The following is a 27989-nucleotide window of genomic DNA, read 5'->3' as shown; positions in this document are numbered from 1 at the left end:
TTAAAAACATTGACAAGAAAAAATACTCTTGATTCAAATGGAAATCCGCTTAAATCAAGAGGCTTGGCTCTTCGATTCAAGGGAAAATCCGATTGATTAAAGAGTGTTTTTTCTTATCAATGTTTTTAAGAGTCTGGACTCTTGATCCAAGCTACTTTTTTTACCAGTGCATTGTATTTCGCTTGCTGTGGGATGTACTTAGTATGCTAGGAAATACATAGAAGCAGTAAGATCTTATTCTCCCTCCAATTTTTTTTTTAAAACCAAAATTAATAAGTTAATTTAGTAAATTTAGTAAAGATTTTAATGAAATACTCGGTCAGTTGTTGCGGGTTGCATACGGTGCCCCTGAAAAATCGCTGAAATCTCATTGGAAATAAAATTTCATCCCGTGAAATTTCCATCTGCATCCCCGGTTCTGGTTAATCCAAGGCTTAAGAAATCTTGAAAGACTGAGCAGTTCTATCGCTGGGTAGGGTTTTAACCGTTTGGTTGTTAGGAATTTCTCCGAGGTTGTAGAGGTGTTGTTAATGCACGCTACCGAGCTGGCTGACCTGCAGCGCGTGGCGCAACCTGTAATTACATGCTCCGTACGAAAAATTAAGGTATGCTTCTCGAAGCAGGAAACGATGAAGGAAGAAGTGCCGCTAAGAGCCGAAATTAGCTCTACTGCCCGGCCCCCTGCCTTTCCCTTGGCTGCCTTAGCCTTCCTTCAACTCAGCGTTTTTCACACTTTAAGGTCCATACTTTAGGTGATTCTTCGCCACGTTGGATAACGATTCGATAATCCATCGATAGTATCTGAATTTTAGAATGTGTTGTTTTTTTCGGTAATTTCTTTTTCTTCTTCGAACTAGTGTAATGTGTCTTGGATGACAAATTAAGTTTTCTATTAAATTAAGAAGAACCCTATTTTAAAACTTAAAAAAAAACTTATTTGATGACCTAAAAAGTTGCAAAAATGAATTCTGTCTCCTAAAAATCGTTTCTTTGCCTTAAAATGTTTTCTTTAATTGAAAAACAAGAATTTTTTTTAAACTTCAAAGAAATGATCTTTACCACTTTTAAATTTAACAGTGACGATGAGCTGAATGAAAGATGATGGCAGTTTTAAAAGGAAATGATGATGATTTTCATTTAATAAGTCGAATGCTCCGTGAAAATCTCTTCAGATTGAATTGTTTAATTCGTATCAAAATTCCCTCGTGGATCCAAACCCAACGAAGACGAAGAAGTCAGTTTAGCGGTGTCGCCCCCTGGCGGTTATTAACTGCACTGATTCTGCTGTGCTAAGAAGGAACGCCCTATGAGCATTCGAATGTTGTCAAATTTCTTCTCAAAAAATATCTGTCTTTTAAGTAAGTTATGAATAGTTTTCTTTGAAATTTTCAGACGTTTTGGATGAAATTCCGAAAAAACTATCTCCAAAAAACCGAAAAGAAATATTTACAATTTTTCTTGAAAATTCGTTTTATTTTCGAAGAAAATTTGGCAACTCCTGATGGTTCATACGGCGTTCTTCCTTAGCACGACGGAATTGCCCCGAATACCCGCCTCCCATCATTTCGGCTCGCTCCTAGCAATCCAAATGTTACCGGTTCCACCGCACCATTCTGTTCTGAGACCGAATTTTCTCGGTGTACTTAATGAGGGTAATTTGCAGTGGCGTGGCGTGAATTGCGATATATCGATCGTTATGCCATTTAAACCTATGAAAAAAGATCGATTATCAGGGTGTTCGCAGCGAACACCTTAGTAATCGATTCTTTACCATAGTTTCAAATGGGGAGATATCGATAATCGATTATTCACGCCACGCCACTGGAATTTGAAACGCCTCAGGTTCGATAAATTTCGGAACCTCCTAATATTCTGGTTTAGTTTGTGGATCGACGCACGCAGCTCTGAGTCCAAGACCTGAGCTGGCCACGAATCTTGGTAAATGTTACTTAGCCGTCTCCAATAGCGTGCATAGCACGCGAACTAATCCGCATGATAAGTCCAATATTATGCATCTCATTAGATCAGTGCTCCGAGGCATCTCATCGTAAAATTGTTCCCACCACAACTTCTTGCATCTTCAATAAAGCAGAGTAACAAGTTCATTGAGAGCTAGAAAATTTTGCCCACCCTTGAAAGTCGGAGTAAAGTCACGAACCTTTGCTATACATGACCGTGACATGTTTTCTTACTTCTGGAGCGTTGCATTATTTTAATTTCAAGCGACTTTGCGCCTAAAATGTTTTGAGTTAAGAAGTTTGTATGCGTAATTTTCCCAGAAAAGTACTCTAGAAAGTCGGCAAATTGATGTTTAAAATTCCTGTGAAGTTGGGATTTTGAAATTTAAGAAAACGTGTCACCCTAAGAAAAGATACGATATATCAGTTTTCACGAACTTGAGGAATTATTTAAGAAGTAGCGCGGAGAAGGGAGAAGAAATAGTACAGCAGTGCGTACTTGAACAAGGAAGCATCGAAAAAAATACTGGCGTTTTCTTCCTCTGTCCAACTATATGTATTTCGAAATTGGCAATATGATTTTCTGTTTTGCACCGTGACATGATATTTTAATGAACGATCAAATAACTGTAGCTCTGTATTTTTGTTTCAGGGACTCCTTTCCTCCACCACCTCCTCCTTGTGCTACCACCTTTCATAGTGTTACCCCTCCCTCTCCAAATTTCGACGCCCCACCTCCTCCTTTACCACCTCTTACCAATGGAGGACAACCGGTAGAAATGTTCCAGGAACCCGTGGAAGAACAGGTTAGCTTTATTCAATCTTCACTTTTTATCTTCTTCCTTTTTAATGTCTAGTGAATTTCTAAGATTTATCGTGACCGTCGGCGGAACCAGAAGTATCATTTTATGGAGGCGAAATTTTCAAAGAGGCGATTTTTGTTAAGCATGGGGCTCATTCATTTCATCACTCGGAGAGATTCTTGAAAGAATAAAACACACGAATGAGGTGATTCAAGAACGCCTTATTGCTTTTTAACTCACCGCACAATTTGGTATACAAGATTGTGAATTGAACAGTCAGGCAAGACTCAAGTTAAGTCCCATTCACGGGTGAGAAATACAAACATCCATCCATTGTTTGTTTGTTTGTTTTTTTTTTTTATCTGCTGAATTCAGATTTTGTATCCGGAGCTCAATATTTTGAAGAGGAGAATGTAAAAAATTGGGACATACTGGTTTTATCGAGCTGTAATGAATGACAATTATTTCACTCACTAGCAGTCATTCGATTAAATGAAGTGTGCAAACTTCCGCTATCACGCTTCGCGCTTTTAGATTTCGCTATTACGCGAAAAATTGGTCACTCTCCGTCGTAAAATTAGCTTTTTAAAAAATTTTCTCGATTATAGTTCTCGAAAAGGGGATGATGAGCGTCATTAAGTGAGGAAATCAAACTAGCTCTCGAACTTTCGTCAAGTGTCAAAATACCTATACATAAAATTTCTAAGATCGGTAAAAAATCCTTTTCTTCAAAATTTTCACCTTTTTGGTGACATAGAGACGCTTTATCACCCCCCCCCCCGTCCTCATCCGCAATGTGCCCCTCCCTCAGAAGAGGTAGTACAGTCAATTTTTAAACGTGCGCCTTTTTGATCGCTTGAGAGACCTCTAACATTTTTTTTCTTTTCAAAATGATAATTGATTAGGGCACCTCCTATTTTCGGCTTTGTTGCTCACGTAGCCCTTGAAGAGCACCACTACAAATGAGACAAAAGAAACTAACACAAAATGGAAATAGAGCAAATGGAAAGACGGCGCAGAGATACAACTATTCGTACTTGATGGATGTCTGGGTTGCATCTGCAAAATTGAAGGCGCGATGGCGCGAGCTGTGAATTCGCGATGTTCTGCAGCTCCGCTTTATGCTGCCAGTGCGTGAGAAAAGTTAAGAAACAAGGTTCGATTATTACGGCTCTCCTTTTTACGGCTGTGCTGCTCATACAGTCTTTAAAGCACCTCTAAAAATACAAATGAGACAAACTGAAAAAAAAAAACGTAGTATGGAAGTAAAGCCAAGTAAAAGGAGGTGCGTTGGTAACGGCGCAGAGATACAACTATTCGTACATGATGGATGTCCGTGTTGCCTCTGCAAAATTGAAGGCGCGACGGCGCTAGGCGTAAACTCGCAATGTTCCTCTCTATGCTGCCAGTGAGGTGTCGCTCAGATTCGGGAGAAAAATTTAAAATGCCCGATAACGTCTCGACTCTGTTGTTCCTTAATTTTTTCTTCTTTTTTCAATTTGAGGTTCGATTCTTTTTTAAACGCACAAATATTTGAAGTTACAAATAATCAAATTGCCTAGTTAAACTTGGCAGTAGCTGATGTGGCTTGGTTCCTTTCTGCTAAACTCGGTCCAAATCATCCAACGACTGGAGAAGCTTTCATTGACCAGATAATATAAACATCAGGAACGCTATCGGAATTAAAATATTGAATATGCACCAAAGAAATGGCCGAAAGTTGAATTAAATTCGATATTCGTGTACGGAGCTCTGGAGAATTATATTCTTTTCCCCTAGAAAATCCCGGGGAAGTGGGAGAAAACTTCGGGTTCTCATCAGGGAATGAGCTCCTGAAAATCAGGGAAAATTAGGGAATGAGCCTGGTGAAAAATTCTAGACACCATGCCGTTAGCGCGTTTAACCCAGAGCGATCCAGACGCTGGTTGCGAGTGCAAGTGCTTGGTGACGTAATTAGAATGTTTTTCGGCATTGTGTCTGGAGCGTGGAGCGTTCTCTCGGAGGTCAAGATTTCATCTCAAGGGCTGATTTCACCTCGAGGCGTGCGTGACGTTCCATCACGTTTTTCATGTCTCGTTTATCGTATCGTCCACCACGTGAAAAATTAGTTTATGAAAGAGAGGCCCCAACCGTGAACTCTAAATTCGTTGTGACCACGTAGCATTACCAGGACCGAGGAACAAGGAACAACATGCCGCTTAACTGACAATAGAAAATTTGCAGGTGTCTGAAATTTGATGAATTTCGTGTTTAAGTGGAAACTCCTGAGAGAACTGCAGTTCTCATGAGGATACCCTTGGTTCATTAATTCAGCAATTATCGGAGAAGATATGACAACATGATCTAATCTGCTAAAATATGTGTTTTTAAATGGGAAATGCCGCCAGATGACGTCACTAAGCGATGCATTTTCTCACTTATAAATCTATTTTTATACTATTTTCCATATCAGAAAAAATTATGAAAAATACTGTGAAATCAGCTCTTTAAGCACTTTCAGATAAAACAATAAAAAATTTGCACGCAAATTCTCCATTCTGGCAAAAATGAGCTAGCAAATTTGCTGAATTCTACAGTCAAAATTACGCTAGGTGATGTTAGCATTTTTCGAATTTTGCATGGGAACACTATAATAAAGCTGTGATGTATAAAACAAATTGCTAATGCAACCTCTAAATTGTAACAATGGCGAAGTCTTTTCTTCATCTTGTAAAATTTTAAGTCTGCAGTTAAGCTGTATTGATGAAAAGAAGCAATGTAAGATGATGTTTTGTTCAATGGTGAGGGGAAAGTCTAGGAAAGTTAGAGAATTGAAAAATAGAACAGTCCGGAATTAGTACTGTTTTTTTTAAGGGCGGTTCGGAAGTGCTGAGAAAGCGTGGCAATTATTCGCAAGAGAGTCCTGAATTTTTTCCTCCATACACAGAGAAAAAAACTTCGTGCGTGGGACCCGAAGTTGAGGTTATATGGATCTCTAAAGTTTTCGGATCACGTATCCAAAAACTTGAGGTCTACCTGCCGAAGTTCGGGTCAGACATCTGAAGTACTTCGATACATACCGAAGGGTTCGGGTCACACATCTGAAGTACTCCGGTACATACCGAAGTGCCTCGATGTCTGACCCGAACTTCGGCAGCTGGACCTAAAGTTTTTAGGTACGTAATCCGAAAACCATATGACCTCAACTTCGGGTCCCACGCACGAAGTTTTTTTTCTCCGTGTACCACGTGTCTTCTAATAAAGCGTGGAAAGTATGCAACTCTCCACGCGTTGATTCTTAGAGCAGTATTTGCCTGCAAGATCGCGATCGTGCAGCCAGTTATTCTTTTTTTCCAAAATTTCATGGGTGGCGTAAGCGTCCAACCCACTTACAAACTAGAGGCTTCAAAGAGGCTCATCGATGGCTTTCCCGGCTCTCCCATTGGCCAGCGGTGTGAGTCGGGGTAACCGATGAGTCTCTTTGAAGCGTCTAGTTTGTACGTGGGCTGGACGCTTACGCCACCCATGAAATTTTGCGTTTACGTCATTTCTATCGCAATTCGAGTGAGAATCTCACATTTTCGAAATGTGTTGAATTTCGTCAAATGAAGATACTCACAAAGTATCGAATTTTTCTGTTGAGGAGGCACTAAATTTCTCAGAACTGAGAAGGTGCGGAAATTCCGTAAGAACTTTTCTCCGGAATTTTTTTGTCATATTTGTCGCAATTTGAGCAAGAAATTCAAATTTGTAAAATTTGTCGAATCTCGTCAATTGGAGCCACTGAAAAAGTACTGAATTTTTCTACCGAGGAGGTACTAAATTTCTCGGGAATGTACTAAAAGAGTCCCAAGTACTGATTTTTGGGCAGCTCGTTTCGGTAGACACCCTGATTACGTGTGTCGGTAATTTACACCTTTAAGCAGACGCTTTACCTACCTATCAACTCGTGTGTCTTGGTCCCCAGTCGCATTCGATCTTCGACCACTACTACGGCTTCGCCGGACTCCTAATCCAATTACGATGCCGCCCTCGTCACCTCCCTCGAGAGAGGCTCCTCTTTCCAGCCGGGCTGACCAACAGTCAGTCTCGGGTCAACCGCGGGTTTTTGTCCATCCCTCTCGCATCAATCTGAGTCCGAGTAGGAGCTCCGAAAAAAATCCACGCCGGCACGTGTTATATTGCACAACGTTTAACAATAAAAAGCTAAGTGTGCTCAACCGCTGAAGTTCCCGAAAGAGGATTCGGGGAGTGTTGTGTCGCGTTGGTGCGAGGTCCGAAGGAGCAAGTTGATACTGTAGATGGTTTTGTGAAACGTAATCAGTTCCTAAATTATGAATCAGTCGATATTCTCGGATAGTTTTATAAAATAATTTTTGAGATTTCCACCGTTCGGAATCAAAAGTGAATTTTGGTTCCTTGGGAACTAATACATTTCCCTATAAAAGAATGCCACCAATTCATGTTCACTAAGAAGAAGATTGAGGCAATCAGTTTTGATTTGTCAAAAATTTAGAGCGTCATTTGGTTAAATTGATGTGATTCCAGGCTATGTCCGATTTTTTATCAACGAGTCTTAACTAGCTGACATGAAGAGGTTTGTGAAATGTAATCGGTTCCTAAGTGATGAATTGTTCGATTTTTTCGATCCTTCAGAATTCTATATTCTTTCACATTATAAAGTGACGATCAGTAGAACTTCTTTTAATTATACTTCGAGCAACTTTGAGGGGGTAATCCCGCGCTTATAGTTAAAGCCACGTTCCCCCTCAACGGACCGATAATTGGAATTTATGTCAGCTTAGTTAGACATCAAAGTGCGATATATTGCACGGCGAAGATAAAGCCTTATCTAATCATGTCTCGTCTCTTCGTATCGACATAGTTTCAATAATCAGTCCGCTGATCCTAATCAACAACTAGCCCCTAGGCAACCGTTGTCCTTAATTAATTTCTTAAAGATTGAAATGAAATGCTTTCAAAAGAAACCTGCTTGTCAATCGACTCTTAGGATAAGGGCGACATCGCGGCTGCTAGTCTTAAAATTTGTGATTTTTCCACCGAAATCGGCTGAACACAGAATTTGCCGAGCGCTTCATAATAATTGATGAATACTCGACCATTCAGAAAAGTATCGCAGGTCGACTTCTAAGTAGATCGAAGTACATACATGAGGAATGCTCCTTGTGCTATCGTTTCTGTACTTTCTGCACTTGCCTCATGACCAAAAAATACTCGTGTTCCAAGTAATGGTTCTGGTGGTGTTTCTTTCGTTGTTATTTTTACGGGAGACCGTTCACGACTTGAATGTACGTCGGGTCTTTTTCGTCTTGTTTTAAGCTGCAAACTTCCCATCACAATTGGGTAATCTTTATCTCGTCTTGCTCTTAATTATGTATCAATAGCTGCAACACCGAAGCCTTGTATGACAGGAAGGCGGTCTTGTTTAATCTACGAAAAAGTTCCTAGTTCCATGTAATCGGTCGAATTCAATTTCTTTCTGTACGTCATATTTTGATCTGCGCTTAGTTTGCGCGGCAGTGGCAGAGCTTGATTCAGCGGCTGTCAATATTCTCCCATTCACAGCTGTGGTAAAAATCGATTATTGAGGTGTATCCTGGTAATCGATCATTTTCAATGAGTTCGAGTCCCTGGAATTGTATATTTTTTCTACAAACGGATCTTCTCATCTAATATTTTCCATATCTCAACTCCTCGTTCCCTGCTTTTTTCTTTTCTTTTTTTATCTATGTTCTCACTTCCTCCTCAATTAATCAAGAAAATTTCTCTCATTTTCTCTGTTTCATCCAAAATTTGTGTCGAGTTTCTCTGGAAGGTTTTTCGAATGAAAAAAATTTAAACAAAGAAAAGAAGAAAAATAAAAAAAACTTTTGGGCCACTAAATCAGCCTTTCTTCAGGTAACGATCTAACTATCTGCAATTAATATAAAAATCGTCCCATTACCTAATTTTGAATAACCTACCGAACACAATCAAAACAATTGAAATTTGATCGATTCGCATGTATTCTATAGCACTGTAAAACTGTTGGCGATCGAAGGAAAACTGACCTGCCTAAAAATTAGGCATAATGTAAAGTGTAACTCTGTCAGTTACACTGGCTCTGGACAGAACGATCGAAAATTAGCTTTAACTTCTCCTTCAAATGTGACTGATACGAGCGAAGAGATCAAGTGTATGAAATTGCCGCTAGTGCAATTGAAGGAGCTTGTGATCCAGCATCTGTTAATAACAAGATCTTAGTCGATTACCCGTTGGGAATCGATTTGCCGCACTGGTAGTCTTAGAAGCGCCGCGCCGGAAGGAGAAGTCTGCCCGCGCGTCTTAGAGAGTGCAGTGACATTTGCCGTTCGTGTTATTGAAGGCGCTTCCTGAGGACGAGTGTTCTCGTAGCGCAGGACCATGCAGACTCTATACTGTGTACTATCTACCATCCTGACCCAGGTTTTTTTTACCCTCCTGTAGATTGATTCATTTTACCGAGTCCAATCGAATGTATCTGCAAAAGTATCACCGTAGAAACGTCCTATCTACCAATAAAGAATACTGTCTCAATCGTGTAACGTTCTTCAACGTTCGCCGGGGTTGGAGTATGGAATTCACTTGAGAAGAAAAAATTATTTTAAAACATGTTATTAATTTTAAAAATGTAATTGACTTAAAAAAATGATCAAAACCAAAGCAATTTCATGCAAATCAAAACAATTTTTTTTTAATATACACCCCAAAGCCCTATCTCTGCACGACCAAGTTCAAGTAAGACAGACTCTCCCTAAAAAGACTGGACGTAGATTCGCCTCTCCTGCCGGCCGATTATTAAAATTGATAGACAAAGCTGTAGACAAAGAATACAAAAGGGATTTGAAGGGATCCAATTGTGGAAGCGGGTGGTTGCAATGGACAAAGGAGGTGAGTAATAGACTAACTAACGGTAACTCACGAGAGACCCTACAACTAATCTATCATTTTCTCCCTTAGTCTATTAGGAACCACCCATTTCAACTAATAGAATCGCTCCATACTCCCTATGTCTTCTTTGTCTGAAGCTTTGTCTATCAATGGCAATAATCAATCCGCTGTTTAACTAGGGCCGTTTGATGTGAGTGTGTGAGACGTCAATCCGTTTAAATCCTTTCCTTTTCTCTCTCTCTTCACTGACCCGAGATCCAGGGCTCAAATTGGATTACTGAATATTTCAGTAGCTGTTATGACAGTCGCTTCTGGTCGGTAGCATGGTCAGCGAAAGCGTCCGGCATCCACTTGTGAGCCTCCAGGGCCTCGAGATAGGCTCAAAGCCCAAATCGTTGGCAAATGGTAGCACGCCAAGCTACAACCACTGCCACTGCCCAGATGATAAGTGTTGAGTGTTGAGCGCTGGTAACCATAGTTGCCATTCTACTGGAAACTCTGTCTCAGAGATCCTTACTTCTTTAGATACGTGGTCCAGGGAGCTGATTATTGAAATGCTTAGACAGAGCTCTAAACAGCAGACATAAGGATGATGGAGCGATCCTATTGGTTGAAATGGGTGGTTCTTATAGACTAAGGGAGAAAATGATTGACTAGCTGTCAGGTTTCTCGTGGGTTGCCGTTAGTTAGTCTATTATCTACTTGTCCATTGCAACCACCAGCTTCCACCAATAGGTTCCCTCCATATCCTTTTTGTCATCTGTGTCTATAGCTTTGTCTATCAATTTCAATAATCGGCCCTCAGGAACGTGATTGTTGAAATACTTACAAAGCTATAGACAAAGAAGACATAGGGAGTATGAAGCGATCCTATTGATTGAAATGAGTAGTTCATATGGACTAAAGGAGGAAACGATAGACTAAGTGTAGGGTCGCCAGTGGGTTGCCGTTAGTTAGTATATTTCCTTGTCCATCGCAACCACTCGCTTATACCAATAGGATACATCCTTATCCTTTTTGTCTTATTTGTCTATTGCTTTGTCTACCAATTTCAAGAATCAGTCCGCAGGCAAATATAACGATTAGACTAACTGTTTTTTCTGTGTTTCCTATTTAATCTTTGACGCTAAATCCAAATTTCAACTTTGCGCCACTTAGTTACCAAATGGCTCAAATTGCATCGATTTCCTTTGCATTGAGACGGTTCCAAATTCCCACCGACAGATCACGTGAGTTTAATTCTGGTAAGGAAGAGGACAGTGTCTTTAAAGAAGGCTTTCAGAAAAATCGACCCTAACTTTGGCCCAATTACATGGCGTCTTCTGGACTAATCCCATGTTCAACTTCCCATTTTTATATTTTGATTTTTGTTTTAGCTCAAGCACGATTTAACGTTCAATTAATTTAAGGACGGATTTTATCTCTCCTTTCGTGGTATCTGTTTACGAAATTGTTTTAAATTTTGATTTGGACGGACTTTTGGCAACCGCGTGGTGGTGGGGACGAAAGTCCGAGGGGCAGCCGGTTCGGTCGGTGGCACTGTGCTCCCGGGCCCGGGGCCTCGCTCCATCCAGCGTAACTTTCATCTTATTTATTTTACGAGGCGCAAGTAACAAGAAGCAAGCCCCCCAAGAAGTGACGTCACCCAATGGATTCTCCGTCATATCCTCAAATTAGACATTTTATAAAAGTCAATATATATTAAGTCTAATCATTCCGCGAATTCCCTGGTCCACAGGATTGGCTCTATGATCTTTTTTTTGCGCTTAAAACCCAGTGGCGTGGCGTGAATTGCGATATATCGATTGTTATGACATTTCAACCTATGGAAAAGGATCGATAAACAGGGTGTTTGCAGCGAACACCTTGATAATCGATTCATTACCATAGTTTCAAACGCGGAAAAATCGATAATCGATCATTCACACCACGCCAATGGCGGAACCACGTATCTCCGTTTGCAACGTTGAAACATTGCAGTCACTTTTTTTTAATTAAATTGTTAAATCAGCAGTTTAATTTTTTGCGTGTAGCATTCAATCGGTGAACGTCCCGACTCTGCGCACAGTGGATCGAGTCCATGGGAGAGGTCGGACATTAATTTTGTGATTAAAGCTGCAAATTTAGATGTTTTCTTTCTGAAATGTTAAAGTTTGAGTGGTGCTTTTTAAGGTAAATTTGCAAGAAAACCAATGAAACCACTTTTTAAGGCAATCACTGATTGTTATAATGAAGTTATGAGCTCATAAAGTTTCCAAATGTTGTTCGACTTCTCTCATCGACTCGTTTCATCGTGCGGCGAGGATCTGCTCCTGCGAAAAAATCTGAATGGTAAACCACGCGAAAGCTAAAGACCAATAAAGGAAGAAGCGCCCAACTCCGATGGAAACCCCGCGTAGATGAGTTGTTTTTGCAAATCATGAAGGAGGAGCGAACCGGTTTTCGCGCAGATTGGCCGCACTGCAGCTCCACCGTCGGCAATGATGACTCCCAACACATTACAGCCAAATTGAACGGATAAGCAATATCAGTGTCGTGTCGTGTGTCTGTATTGGCGGGTGGTTGACCGTGAGAACAGCGAGCCGATTATCGAAGTTGATAGACAAAACTATAGACATAGGGCAAATGAAGCAATCCTTTCGGTTGAAACAGGTGATTGTTATACAGAGTGAAGAGAAAAATGATGGACTAACTACACACTGAAAAAAAAAAACTCAGGATCTAGAGTCCAGACTCTTGAAGACATTGACAAGAAAAAGGACTCTTGATTCAATCAGATTAAAGCTTAAATCAAAAGGAAATCCGCTCAAATTAAGAGGCTTGGTTCTTGATTTAAGCTTACATCTGATTGAATCAAGAGTATTTTTTCTTGTCGATATTTTAAAGAGTCTGGACTCTAGATCCGATGTGTTTTTTTTCCAGTGCAGGGTCCTTCGTGGGTTGTCATTGGTTAGTCTATGGGCCTGTTGCAAACTTTTGCTAGAGCAAAAATAAGAGTTGTCTCTCAAAGCAAATGGCTCAAAAATCACGATGAGCGCATCAAAAAAGTCTGAAATGCACTCCTAACTTCACAAACTGCGTAAGAAATTCATGTTTTTTTGAGCTTCCCGTTTCAAAAACGATACCACGCATTGGCGCATCCAGCAAACTGGCAACACTGTTTTTCTCCATTTAAACCTATGGAAATGTATCGATTCTTGGAGGGGCCCCTTCAAGAATCGATACGTACCCCGACAGAAACGGCGTTTTTCCTTAGCACGGCAGAATTATACTCTTGCTCGAGAAAGGTTGAGAGTTTAACCAAAAGGTCTCTGTAACCTTTACCTTGCTTCTTCTCGAGAAAGGTTGACGATGTAGCCATTTGCCACAGTCAATGATGACAAAATGAAAGATGGAAAACCACACAATGTCGTGTCTTTGATCAGAGGTGCATTAGCTTTAACTTACATTTGGAGATTGTCCAGGAAAATGGTCCGCACTTTCCACGCATAGTTCAAAATGTAAACGGGACCGCTCTTAAGATATTGCGTTTCAGCAAACGATTTAAAGATACCAGTCACGTCCTCAGATCCTGGCTCCCATCGAACCGTTAATTTTTAAAGGGTCCAACACTGAAAAAAAATTCTCGGTGTTTTTACCAAGCCCGTTCGTACCTTTACCATCTCATTTTTTTACCAATTATTGGTAATTTTACCAAGATAGGCTGGTAAGCATACCTAAAAACCGGTATTTTTACTGTTTTTTTCAGGTAAGAATACCACTTTTATTGGTAATCGATTCCCGGTAACTTTGCCATTTTATCTCGGTAATTCTCCCACAGTCCATAAAAAAAATATCAGTGTTTTTACCGGGGATCAGTAAAATTACCGAGAAAGTCAATAATTTTACCGAGATTTCTCGGTTAAATTACCAATTCCATAAATGGTAATTTTACCAAGAAAAAACTGGGATCAAATAGAACCCTGAATTCTTGGTAATTTTACCCTTTTCTTAGTAATTACACCGAGATTTTTTTTTTTCAGTGAAGCAACGAACACCTCTGAGGCTTGAGTTTTTCATCCTGCATACCCTCCAGAGCTCATGAATTGTTTATTCTTGGATCCTTTACAAAAGGAACGGTTCAATAATTGACAACCCTTGTAAACCTCTGGAGGAGCGATTCGATATTTTATCAACAGTGGCGCGGCGTGTTTTGCGATAAATCGATTGGTCTACCATCTAAGCCTATGGTAAAGGATTGATAAAGAGAGTGTTCGCAGCGAACACCTTAACAATCGATTCTTTACCATAGCTTCAAATGGAGAAAAATCGATAATCGATCATTCACGCCTCGCCACTGTTTATCAATGCCTTTTTCATATTCAACATAATGAATGGTTTAATCTCGATTTATATCGATTTTCGCCGTTACACTTTTAAAACGTATCGATTATTCACACTCGAGGTACGCGAAGTAGTCTCTAACCAGAGCGTGTCAGTGACTTTTTCCCTCACGATAAAACTGCGATAAGTATTGCGAACGTGGAAGTCTGTCGAAACTAAATGCCATGATTGCGGTGTCCCAAACGATTTTAATGCTATTCCAAATGGAATAGTATTGTACGCCAGGAATTCCGATAAATCTGCACTCGGCGAAAATGCGAATGAAGTCATAGTTGTCGCTTCGTGAGTAAAACATCAAAGACTTGGGATCATTTCCATTTTGAGAGAGGTTTGGCAGTGAGCCTGTTGCAAGGTGCGGGGATTTGCGAATTAACAACTGCATGATTCCAATGGCAAATCTCACGAAAAGACGGATGGTGCTGTTGAAAAATCTTGAAATCACCTCCCAAATGAAAAAATAACTGTTTTAGGAAACGACCCGTTCAAAACTGTCACTTTAACGCCCGAACGGATTCGGTACACTCGTGACGCCCCAATACATGACAAACCTGGTCCCTTTATCAAGCGGCTGCCAATTTCTTATGGAGAAATACATTGTAAAAGACGAAGAGACCAGCGGGCCGATTATTGAAATTGATAGACAAAGCGATAGACAAAGAAGACATAGGGAGTATGGAGCGATCTTATTGGTTGAAATGGGTGGCTCCTATCGACAAAGGAAGAAAATGATAGACTAACTGTCGGCTTTCTCGTGAGTTGCCGTTTTAGTTCGCCTTTGTCCGTCGCAACGGCCCACTTCCACCAATAGGATCTCTCCATATCTCTCTTGTTTCCTTTGTCTATAGCTTTGTCTATCAATTTCAATAATCGATCCGCAGGTTTGTCATGTACTGTACTGTCACGAAAGTAACGGATCCGTCCCCCGGTAAAAGTGACAGTTTTGAAAATCCGAATTTTGGGGCGTTTTTGAGTGGAGTTTTTAGGGGTCTCCAGTTGTTTAAAAACTCTGGGAACATTCCTGTGACACTAGGATCCTTAGTTCTCTCTATACAAGCAAGGAAAAAAAATTGTGCAACAGGCCCATTCCCACCCCCGCTTCCCTATTGAACGACAGTTATACTGCCTTGCTAAGGAAAATCGCCGTATGAACATTCGAGAGTTGCCAAATTTCTCCGGGCAAAACCATGGCCGGATTTACCTACTCGCCGCCCATGGGCCGCCTGTATTTTGCCGCCCTCTTCTCATTCATTTTGAAACATCAATAAAAACCATCAAGTGAACGTGCCGGAGAGAAGGGTGCATAAGACGCGTTCACTCGTGTTGGACACATTTTTTGCGTAAGCCCTGTCAACACTACTGGCAAAAGTTCACGGAACTTCGCGCGAAAGTTCAGTTCCGTAAACCTATCTCTGTGGGGACAAGGCCTTTCATTTGTAAGAAATGAACTAAAAAATTAAGAAAGAACAAACATAAATGTGGTTTAATAATTTTAACTTCCGCCGCGCCGCCGTGATGCGCTGACCACACTGTGTTTGGCGCAATGCGTGATGTATTCATGTAGTCTTGTAGGCACTGTGCGTTTCACGCCGCGCCGACCGCTGTTGACCGTACTGTGTTTGACGCAATGCGTGAAGTATTCATGCAGTCTCGTAGGCGCTAATATGTGTTACATGCCGACCGCCGCGCTGCGTCGAGGGTTTCTCCTTTTCATCTCAAGTCCTCGTTATCATTTCTCTTTGCGCCGCGCCGCTCCAGGCCAAATAACGTGTTTGGTTCCTCTCTTAACTCAAGTAATTAAAGGTGCGCAGTCTTTTGTATCACCGAAATACGACAAAATTAGAAATTAATGAACTCTCAGGAAATGAGAGATTTTGTCCCCTTTTCTTGTTTGTAATTTTTTTCTGAATCCGATTTTTTTGTACCTGCTTTTAAAAAAATTGCAAAATTTGCCGCCCCCTAATTTTTCCGCCATGGGCCGCGGCCCATGTAGCCACCCCCTTAATCCGGCCCTGGGCAAAACTTGTATTTTTGAGGAAAGTTATGCATATTTTTCCGTTACATTTTCGGATATGTTAGATCAAGTTGCGAACAAAATTATCTGAAAAATTCGAAAAAAATATTAAAAATTTGTCCAATAAATTCGGTTTTTAGGAAAGGAAATCGGGCGACGTTTAAAGGAACATGCGACGTTTTTCCCTAGCATGGCAGTATATGTGAGGTACGCTTTTTCATTGGCCACCGCCAATCTATAATCTGTCTGTATACCGTTTGGTGCGGGATGTCTAAAATTCATGCGCTGCGGGTCGATTGTTAAAATTGATAGACAAACCTATAGACAGAGAAGACAAAAGGGATATGGAAGGATCCCATCGGTGGAAGCGTGTGGTTTCAATGGACAAAGAAAGTAGATAATAGACTAACTAACGACAACCCACGAGAGACCCGCTAGTTAGTCCATCATTTTTTCCCTTATACTGGAAAAAAATCACATTGGATCTAGAGTCCAGACTCTTAAAACATCAACAAGAAAAAGTACTCTTGATTCAATCAGAATCTAGCTTTAAATCAAGAACCAAGCCCTTATGTTAAGCGGATTTTGTTTTTGATTCAAGCAAAAATCCTATTGAATGAAGAGTATTTTTTCTTGTCAATGATTTCAAGAGTCGGGACTCTCGATCCAATGTGTTTTTTTTCCCAGTGTAGTCTATAGGCACCAACCTTTTCAACCAATAGGATCGCTCCATACTCCCGATGCCTTCTTTGTCTATCACTTTGTCTTTCGATTTCAACAATCAACCGCTGGTCGGAATGCTGGGGGGGGGGGGGGGGGGGGCAGGGTTTCGCAACGGAGCTGGAGCCAAGTAGCGAGGTTGCGAGGTCAAAGGCGCAGCCTCCGAGTTACGCATTAAGCCGGCTCCAGACTACGCGGCATTCGCCGAATATTACTCGCCGAATACCGAATATTCGGCAAGTCCCGCGTAGTCTGGATGGAACATTCGCGTCGACTTGGCTCGTGTTGACGCGAGGCGAGTCACTCGGCTCGGCATTCGCCCCAATCCACTAAAAGTCGGTTTTTGTGACACGAGTCAAAGGGATCGCGAGCACGAAGCCGAGCGTCCATCGCGACATCAGGGCAACATCGGGGTGTCTTCCAGACTACTCGTCCTCACTCGCCGAATGTTCGCTATAGTTTTGTAGGAAGGGGGCGAAGAGGTGCAGCGTTTTCCAGTGTTTTTTTTTCACTTGGCGAACATTCGTCCTATCCCATCAGAAATTCGTTATTTGCCAAATGACGAGCCAAGTACGACTTTTACGAGTAGTGTGGCGCTGTACACTCGTGGAAACGCTCGAATCTGCCCGTCGCTTCTCGAACCCCGAATATTCGTGACTCGGCTCGGTACTCGGCGAATGCCGCGTAGTCTGGAGCCGGCTTTACGGTGAGCCGAAGCCGAGTTGATCCCAATTAAACATGTAAATCGGAGCGCGTTATGTACGCACAGACACACGGCACACGACCGTGCCAGCGTCCTCTCGCTCCAGCGCGATTCATCGAAACGGACCGAATCCGCGCGCAGCCGGGCGGCTCCTAGCTCAAGATTTTCACGACTCAAAATAAACGAAAGAAATACGAGAAATTCTGGCACCCTCAAGGAACAGATCCTTAATTTGCAGCATGTCTAGAATAGAGTACCTATATGCCTATAGAGGGCAGTTCGGACATGTCGAAATCATGGAGCTCTTAGGCCGCAAAAGAGCAGAAAACCTTTGGAAACGGAAAATGTCTTGTATTCGTGTATTGATGCTTGATTCTTGTAGATTAGCTAAAAATATCAAAACTTGTGCAAACAGCAATTCACTACGTTCAATATTAACCGAGATATCGTCCTTTGAAAAGTCGAGTTTTTGACGTCATCCACCGCGGTAGTGCATAACATGGTATGCACTACCGCGGTGGATGACGTCATAAATCGAGTTTTTCGAGGCATGATATCTCGGTTAATATATTACGTAGGAAGTTGCTGTTTGGACGGATCTGATTATTTTTAGCTAATCTACAAGAATCAAGCATCAATACACGATTCTGTGACCAGCGGAACTGGCCCATTGGCTCCGTCCGGGAATGATCTCTTGTCACGGTTGCTCGGGAGTGGATGCGGTGAATTTTTTCCCGGCGGCGCGGCGCGCGGCGATTGTGTTGGCGCGCGCGGCTCGTGTGAGATGAAACGGGATCGTCTCGCGCCGCGCGCGCATGCGCATGTGCATCGCGTCGTCCGCGTCTCGGTGTAACGGAGTCCCACTTCGACTCGGCCCAGGAAATTCGTAGAACTCACTCGGAAAACTCCGCGTTGCCGCTCACGTCGTGGCCGAGGGAATGGAATCCAGGATCCACATGGGACATCAGGCTGTCCAAAACTCCGACAAGTCCAGAAATAGTTTTCATTTTTTAAGGCCTGCCCGGAATTTTTTCATTTTTTTCTCATTTTTGTCGCAATTTGAGCGGGAAATCCAAATGTTTGATATTTTTCGAATTCCTTCAATTGGAGGTACTGAAAAAGTACTGAACTTTTCTGTTGAGGAGGTACTGAATTTCTTGGGAATGCACTGAAAAAGTACAGGAAAAGTACTAATTTTTGGCCACACTGGAAAAAAAAATAACATTGGATCTAGAGTCCAGACTCTTGAAAACATTGACAAGAAAAAGGACAAATCCGCTCAAATTAAGAGGCTTGGTTCTTGATTTAAGCTTAAAGCTGATTGAATCAAGAGTATTTTTTCTTGTCGATGTTTTTAAGAGTCTGGACTCTAGATCCAATGTGTTTTTTTTCCAGTGCAGCCTGTTTTAGTAGTCACCCTGGACATGGGTCCGAGATAGAGACAAAGTATTTTAGAGACCCCAAGACGCGTAGCCCCGCACCAACGATCTAAGCTTCGTAATCCAGTGGCAAGGCATCAATGATCGATTATCGATATTTTTCCATTTGAAGCTGCGGTAGAGAATTGATTATTAAGGTATACCCTGTTTATCGATCCTAGATCAATCGATATATCGCCAAGCACGCCACGCCACTGGTGTAATCGGGTGAAGCAAAAGTTAGGCTCGGAGCTCAACGCCATACTTTTCGCCTGGTGATGATTGATAAGCAACGACAGAAAATTCGCCAAACGAGGACTGGTGAACAATGTGCCAGTTACGCTGGTCACAGAATCGTGTTTTAATGCTTGATTCTTGTATATCAGCTGAATATAGTAAGATCTGCCCAAACAACCTTCTGACTTTGTCCATTGCAACCACCAGCTTCCACCAATAGGTTCCCTCCATATCCTTTTTGTCATCTTTGTCACCTTTGTCTATCAATTTCAATAATCGGCCCGCTGGATGTCTCAGAAAAGTCTAGCTTTACATGTTTGTGGCCACTCTGTCGCAAACTACAAAGATGTCAATGATGGAGTTTTTTAGCCATCGTGCGTAAAAAGTTCAGCTTAAAGCTGATATCTCATAGCTGAACTTAAGCTGAACTTTTTACGCACGATGGCTGAAAAACTCCATCATTGTCTTACGACCCGTGCGTTTACGGCAATTAGTTTGGGAACAAAGTTGTCGAATGTTTTTTTTTTTTTTTTTTTTTTTTTTAAATTTGCCACCGTAAAGGGCCCATAAATCGTGGAAAAACACTTTTTCCGGCAAAAATTTATTTTTTCTTCGAAAGCAAAGTTTCCTACTTCACTGGAAAAAACACATCTAGAGTCCAGACTCTTAAAAACATCGATAAGAAAAATGGACGTATTTCTATCAAACAGACCTATGTGGAGGTGAGAAATATGGGGTGTGCTCGTTAGTTCTCTGGCCGTGAGAGTGAATGAGAATAATAAAGCGCCAGTGACGTCAGCGGCAATGATCGAGCCCCAGAGCGGGGGCGCGATCTTCGTCGGGGGGCATTAACTCATGAGCCCTGTTCACATCGCTCTCGTGCCATGCCCGCGGCTCATGAATCCCGCATTCAGATGGCACATAGGTCTGTTTGATAGAATTTAATATCCCGCTTTTCCAATTCTTCAAAAGGAATCACGCCCACTTTTACATTGCTTCTTATGCAGCTTCGACGAGCACACCCCATATTTCTCACCTCCACATAGGTCTGTTTGGTAGAAATACGTCCAAATACTCTTGATTCAATCGGATTTTTGCTTAAATCAAGAACCAAGCCTCTTAATTTGAGCGGATTTCCTTTTGATTTAAGCTTAAATCTGATTGAATCAAGAGTATTTTTTCTTGTCATGTTTTCAAGAGTCTGGACTCTAGATCCAATATGTTTTTCTTTCCAGTGTTTGCTTCTGATTTCTCAACGAATTGTTAGTAACTGTAGTGTCATTAGCTGCCTCAACCGCAGCAGTGTAGCACCCTTTAATGGACGCCCCCAAAGCTATCGCGTGGCACTACGCGGCGCAACAGTCAAGGATACATTGACTTGATCGTTGCTCGGTAGTCTGTTGCTCTGGTTTTGTCCAGATAAGGCCCCACTCCTCCCGCAACACCCCTTTTATCGAGCTTACTCCAGCAACGCCGTGCTTTAGACCATAAGCCGTTTTAACATCTAAACGTTGCCAAATTTTCTCATGCAAAACAAAAACTTTCCGGGAAATTCGGGAAAGAAAAAAGTGCTCTGCGATGTAATTGTTCAGACAGGAGAAATTTCAACAGTGAAAAAATTGGCTGAGTAAGCAGTTAGTTGTTCAAAATCATTGATTGCTGGTTAAGATGTCACAAATGAATCTGAAGATAGGTGAATGGGTTACCGCCGATACAGAATTAAATGGACTGCATTTTGCAATTTAGAACTATAAATTCTGGCTCCTCTGGAATAATACTTATGTGCACAGGGAAACTAATGGCACATAAGTTGTCTTTGGACCGGGCTAGAATTTCTAGTTCCAAATTGCAAAATGTAGTCCAAATAATCCATTCCTCCCCGCTATAAAAAGCGCCTTTTACGATTCTGTAGATCACGCTAGTCTTTTCGCAATTTCGGACTTTAATATTGTCGGATTTTCGTGTCTATTGTAGGCCGATCATTGAAAGTTTAAAGCAGCCCAATTGGACATCGATACGCAATATATTGCATGGTTAAGTTAGGGGTATTTCCAGTCTTGTCGTGCTGAAATACTTTCAATGATCAGGACGAAATTTTATGCGAACATATTTGTCATCTGTAGACATTCCTAGGTTTTAAATCGGGTAGTCTGACAATTTTTTATCCATGACTCTCTGTAGGTTAAAATTTCTAAAACAACAGCCCGTGACAACGGTGATATCTAAAACTTAGGAGAAAAAAACGGGAAACAAGGCTAAAAATTACACAAAAAAATCCGAGACGCTCTCTTTGGTTTGATTTTCTCGGCCATCATGTAGTCTGCAGGCTTCTATTTGGAATTTTTATATTTTATTTTGATTCTTCCGACTGAGAGTGGCTTAGTTTTCGACCGAAACGTCTCGGATTTTTTATGTGTAATTTTTAGCCTTGTTTCCCGTTTTTTTCTCCTATGTTTTTGATATGCCTCTCTTAAGTCGACTATATTCCCCGGAACTATCCTGAAATACACTGGAAAAAAAACACATTGGAATTAGAGTCCAGACTCTTAAAAACATCGATAAGAAAAAGTACTCGTGATTCAATCAAAATTTAGCTTAAATCAAGAACCAAGCCTTTTAATTTAAGCGGATTTCGTTTCGATTCAAGCAAAAATCCGATTGAATCAAGAGTATTTTTTCTTGTCAATGTTTTCAAGAGTCTAGACTCTAGATCCAATGTGTTTTTTTCCAGTGTATATTGAATTTCCGAGGAAAATATGAATAAATTTCATCAAAAATAAATATTCAATCCGAGACAGTTAGACAACATCCGTATTCCATACGTCGTTTCTCCGTAGCACGGCAAAGCAGACGTCACATCAACAGCTCCACTTTGCAGACCCCCTTTTTTTTCGAAAATGCTCTCTTTACGAACTCAAGCCGAGTGACAGTGTGCGGATGGCTGTGCGTCGAAGATCGTGTCGGCAAGAGTGAGCGTTCCTTTCGGTGGTATCGAAGTTGAGTTGGTGCGATTAATCGAGCCGTCGATTCGATTATTTACGGGCCTCCGAAGGAGTGGCATCGGATCAATGAAGCTGATGAAGTTGCTGCGGGGCTCCAAGCGGGAACGCCGTCCCCCGGCGCCTGGCACCCCGATTTTGTCCCACGGGAGCCAGCGACGACGCAGGAACAGCCGCGAATCCGTCGGATCCGCCAGAAGACGCTCCAGAAAGGTAAAGTTTTTTACTTTCTCGCTCCCCTAGGGCAGAGAGAAAAAAAAAAAAAAAAAAAAAAAAAAAAAAAAAGTTGCAAATTCTTCATTTCTAGACGTTTTAAGGTCCCAGGAATCAAAATAACCATACTTGTTTTTTTTTTGCTTACGTACATGCATATGTCGCAGGCAATTAGTCAAATCAGGCATTTTATCAAACGTCTAGGCCGGTAGTAAAATTTTGACAGTTTACGGAATTCTGTAAAATTATGGGGAGAAGTTCACGGATTTTCAATATTTTGAGAAGAATAACTATTCAAATCCGCGAACTTTCCTTGTTACTTCCTTTTGACAAGCCTCTAGTACATTAAAATGCTAACATTTTAAAAATTCTATGTTTTATGATGTACTGAAAATTTTAAGATAAATGTGTTCAGGAGCTAAAAATCGTTTAATATACTACTGTATGCTGCATGTTTTTACAGAGAATTCTGTAATGCAGAAAAAAACGAATTATTCTGTCCATTAGGGTAAAAAATCTAAATTTCAATCTAAGTAAGAATATTTGACCATTTACCTAGGCATTCGACATAATGCCTGATTTGACTATTTGCCTTCGACACATATATATAAAATCGGTGATCTCAGCCCCATAGCCATTTCTTTTTGTTGAAAGGTGCCAGGCACGTAGCCGTTTTGTACTTCTCTCTTTTCCACCAAAAAGTTTTTTGATAGAAGTTTAATCATCATATTTTTCAAACGAAAGACCTGTGTCCTGTGTTTTCGACGACAGAATCTTGTAGTGTGACAAAAGTGCACGATCTCCACACAATCCGGTTACGTACAGCGAAGCGCTCTCCTAACAATAATGAAAAGCAAATCTCATGAGGCTTGTTTTTTTCAATGCTTAGATATTTGCGCAATTCGTCCGTTAAGACGGTTGTTCAAGAAGGGGTAAAAACACTTAGCCGCCAATCAGCAGAACTAACAAAAGCAGAAATTTAAACAAGCTCCGAATGTTTGCATATTATTTTGTGCTGCCCATGCTTGTCTTCGCACGACGTTTTGTACTGAACCGGAAATACTCGAAGTTCATTTACTTCGAATAGTACCGAGGAAAATTAACCATGTCTCTGAAACAGCGCGGTGTGTACTGCCGTGCTAAGGAAAAACGCCGTATGAGCTTTCAGGAGTTGCCAAATTTTCCTTGGCAAATCACTAATTTTAAGGTAATTTTTTGAGCGCATTTTTATTTGCAATATTTTGATTTGTTCGTTCGCGTCTACGGCTCCAACAATGAGAATATCAAACCATCCATAGAGCTGCATCTTGACATTGCTTCGCACAGTTACCCACGTTTTTTTTTTTTTATCAGTGTTGATGTGTGTATGGTGAGAGGGGGATTGGGGTGTAATATAAATCCATCTTGAATTCTACAACTTGAAAAAGTCCTCAATACCACCGCGCTGGCCTATCAGTGTTTTCAAAAGAACGAGTATCAATACAGCCGAAGACAGGAAAAACGTATTCGGACCTCTTTTTTAATTTTTCTCCCGAAACTGAGCGACACCTCGTGACGGTATATAGCAGAGCATTGAGAACTCTCGCTCCTCGTCATCGCGCCTTCAATTTTTCGGATGCAGCACGGACGTCCATCAAGTACGAATAGTTGTATCTCTGCGCCGTCGTTAAAGCGCATCCTTTCCCTTCCTCTATTTCCATATTGTATTTGTTTCCGTTTGTCTTATTCGTAATGGTGCTTTAAGCACTACGTGAGTAACACAGCACAGCCGTGGACAGGAAAAATGTGTTCGGGCCTTTTTCTTTAACTTTTCTCCCGAATCTGAGCGACGCGACACCTCATTAACAGCATATAGCAGAGCATTGAGAGTTCACGCTTCACGCGTCATCGCGCCTTCAATTTTTCAGATGCAGCACGGACGTCCATCAAGTACGAATAGTTGTATCTCTGCGCCGTCGTAAACGCGCATCCTTTCTCTCCCTCTTTTTCCACATTGTGTTTGTTTGCGTTTGTCTTATTCGTAATGGTGCTTCAAACTAGTAACATAGAGCAGAGCATTGCGAGTTCACGACTCACGCCATCGCGTCTCACATTTTTCATATGCAATTTGGACATCCATCTTGTCCGAATATTTGTATCGCGTTTTCACTTTATATGTCTCTTATTTTTGAATTTTGAGATAAATTAAGGTTAAGTTTTCCCGAGATATGCTATGGTATGTCCAAACCAATAGTCATTTTGAAAGGGAAGAAATATGATTAAAAGTCTCTCTTGAGGTCTATATAGGGTGAGTATGTCTAAAAATCGAACCGAACATAGCTTCTAAGGGAGTTATACATAGCTAATGAAGGAAGGGGATGATAAAGCGGCTGAATATCAACAAAAAGGTGAAAATTTTCGCAAAAAAGTGTTTACGCTTCAGAAAGTAGTCCTTGGACCGCGGTTAACCCCTATCAAAAGCACCTTTCTTTACTCTTAACTCTCTCTCTTCTTCCGTTCATTTAAGAAATGTTCCGCATAAAGTCTCGGTAAGTCGTAATTTTTTTCTTTTTTATTTTGCTATCTGTCAGAGGGGCGCGGGGGCGCATTTGCGGTGCGTCAAGGGGGCGTATCTGCCAATGGTAGATTGGCCTTATGGCCAATCCGAGCTCCTTGCCGGCCAATCCTCTATGTGACGTCACACACCGCGGTTTTCGATGGGCTATGTTTTCGTCAATATTGGACGTAGAAACTTGGCGTTTAAACACATCTTTTTCAATTTTCCTAACCTATAACCTTACACGACCAAAACACGGTTGAGTGACTAGCAGAACTGACTCATTCCCTCCTATCCGTGTAAGTTGGATATTACTTGGTCGCATCGCTGGAGGGGGGGCACGAGAGCGCGTGTCTGGCCGCTGCACGGTTCATTGTGAGCTTGCTGCTTGTAGCCTCCCATTGTCCCGGCCGGGCCGGGGCCCCGAACAAGTCGCCGGACATGGATTCCCGTCCTCAGAACAAACGCCGTATGGGCCCGAGGATGTTGTCAAATTCCCATCTTCAAATCACTACTTTTCCGCAGAATTTATTCATCTCTTCATATTTTTCAGAGAATTTCCTTCATGACGGAGAATTTGCAGGTTTCTGAAATTTGATGAATTTTGTGTTTAAGTGGAAACTACCGAGTGAACTGAAGACGAGGATACCCTTGGTCGATGAATTGAACAATTCTTGGAGAAGATATGACAATATTATCAAATCTGCTAAAATACGTGTATTTAAATGGGAAATGCCGCCAGATAACGTCACTAGGCGGTGCGTTTTCTCCTCTTTTAAATCTACTTTTATACTATTTTCTATATTAGAAAAAATTACAAAAAATACCGCGAAATCAGCTCTCTAAGCACGTTCAGATGAAGCAATAAAAAATTTGCATTGATTTGAAGTATGCAAAAATTTCTGGGGAAAATTCTTAGTTTTCCTTGAGAAATAAATATTTTCTAAGCAAAGATTCGGCAACATCGGAATGCCCATAGGGCGTTTTACGTTAGGATGGGAGAATTGGTCGTCGCTTCGTGGCATGCAAATGGAAGACTACACGGAAAAACAACGAATGGATGGTGGAGTTGGAATGACTCCGGCGTTGTTTGGACAGGAAAGGGCGGTGGAATCCCTCGCGAGTTGGGATGTTGCGCGGCGGCGGCACGCTCCCGACATGGGACGCGGGGCACCCGGACCCCCGGACGGCGAGGACGGAGGGCGACGCAGCTACTGTTTACAAAAGCCTCTCATCAATTTCATTCTTCTTTTTCTATTTTCCTTTTTCTTCGGAGCTGAGTGGGGAGCCCTGCCCCCTGTCTTGGCCCTCGGGGCCCCGGCCCTTTGTCTCTGCGTAGCGTATTTGGGCCGCTCTTCCGAGGCACGTGGTCCTATGACCTCTGCCCCGAGGCCCACGAGACGCGACATTTTCGAAACCTTCTCCTATAGTCGGGGCGAGATTTGGTTTGACCCGGACATAATTGCAGTAAAAGGTTTTTATACATCGAAAAACGCAGAAAAATGAGTAGAATCCGAATATGTAAAAGTCGCTGAAAAGCCGCAAAAAATTTACCCAAAAATTTCTCCTAAATTTTCCATTTTACGCCCAAAATATTGGTTTTAGCGCCAAATGTTGCAGGTAAAATTTGTAGACGATGAATTTTTACTCCAGGTAACTCTGTTTTGAGTATCTAATAATGACATTGGACCCCAGATAATTTCATCACACTGGAAAAAAAAACCACATTAGATCTAGAGTCCAGGCTCTTAAAAACATTGACAAGAAAAAATACTCTTGATTCAATCGGATTTGTGTTTAAATCAAGAACCAAGCCTCTTAATTTGAGCGGATTTTCTTTTGATTTAAGCTTAAATCTGATTAAATCAATAGCATTTTTTCCTGTCAATGTTTTCAAGAGTCTGGGCTCTAGATCCAATGTGTTTTTTTCCAGTGCACGAAAAAATTGATAGTCCACATTAATCCCGGCTTTCATGAAAATGACCGATTTTTCTCTTAAACCGTTGAACGTAGAGCAAAATGTCACTGAAGCAATATGGCAGAGTATTAAATTTTACCCTGGCGTAATTCAAGAAGCGCCTAGTTACCCGGGCCGCCGGGCCATATGAACAGGTCCTGCAAAATCCGCTTTCGGGGAATTTAAAAAGGCAGAAAATGCTCGTTTGAAATTTGAAGGGGAAAATTATACTTTTTTTTTATTTTTCAAAAATAATTCCAATTTTTCTCGAAGCATTAAAGTTTGCGTTGTTTACATTTTCAGCTAGAAATATATCGTGGCCTCAATTCTTTTTAAACCTTGATCTTAATGTTGGAAGTTCCCTGATGTTTTTTTTCCAGTCTACAAGATTCATATTCAATATTTCGTTCTGTTTCAGGTATGTGTTCGTTTGTAAACTTCTCGAAACTCCTCTACTGAATAGTAAGACCCGATTTCTATTTTTTACATTTCAACAATTTCAACAATCAGCGTGCTGAAGTGGCCCAAACGAAAAATGTCTCAGTGTCTCACTCTGGAAAACAAGTCACTTGGATCCAGAATCCAGACTCTTTAAAACATCGACAAGAAAAACCTATCTTGATTCAATCCGAATTTTCTTTGAATCGAAGAGTCGAGCCTCTTGATTCAGGCGGATTCCTCTTTGATTTAAGCAAAAAGTCCGATTGAATCAAGAGTATTTTTTCTTGTAAATTTTTTCAAGAGTCCGGACTCTCGATCCCAGCGACTTTTTTTTCCAATGCAGAGCCAAGAAGTCCCGTCTGGATATGGAGAATCGATACTTGAATTTGTTGGCGTTTGATTTGGGAACCCTGTATAGAGACGCTCAAGTTCGGGCGGGGAAAAATGCGGATAATTTCGGTGTGAGTGTCCCCATCCAACAAAGAGTTCTCTCATTGTCAGGTGCAGTGATTGAACGGTTCTGCCGAGCCTAGTCAATGAGGTGAAGGACCTCCTCTAGCGACTTGCGCACCGCTTATGAATGAAGATGCTTCAGGTCGCGTCTCATTGCGCCAACAATGCTCCCGCCCTAAGGAAAAACGTCGTATGAACATTCGAGAGTTGCCAAATTTCCCTTGATAAAACATGTATTTTTGACAATA

General features: G+C 41.4%; 1 protein-coding gene across 10 annotated transcripts in view; it reads left to right on the top strand.

The window, feature by feature from the left end:
* The window catches only part of pyd (zonula occludens-like protein polychaetoid), a 321021-nt gene that overhangs the window by 186937 nt on the left and 106095 nt on the right, over nt 1-27989 (top strand). For 9 of the 10 annotated variants that reach the window (XM_072296556.1, XM_072296555.1, XM_072296554.1 and 6 more), the window contains exon 3: nt 2611-2764. In XM_072296556.1, coding sequence (XP_072152657.1) covers nt 2611-2764 — 154 coding nt within the window. Of the gene's footprint in view, nt 1-2610; nt 2765-21912; nt 22355-27989 lie in introns of those variants that run through there. The other variant, XM_072296557.1, reaches the window with a different exon arrangement.

This window comes from Bemisia tabaci, chromosome 2, assembly GCF_918797505.1.
Source record: "Bemisia tabaci chromosome 2, PGI_BMITA_v3".
In the NCBI taxonomy this organism is placed as follows: Eukaryota; Metazoa; Arthropoda; class Insecta; order Hemiptera; family Aleyrodidae; genus Bemisia; species Bemisia tabaci.
This window is presented reverse-complemented; position numbering and strand designations above follow the sequence as displayed.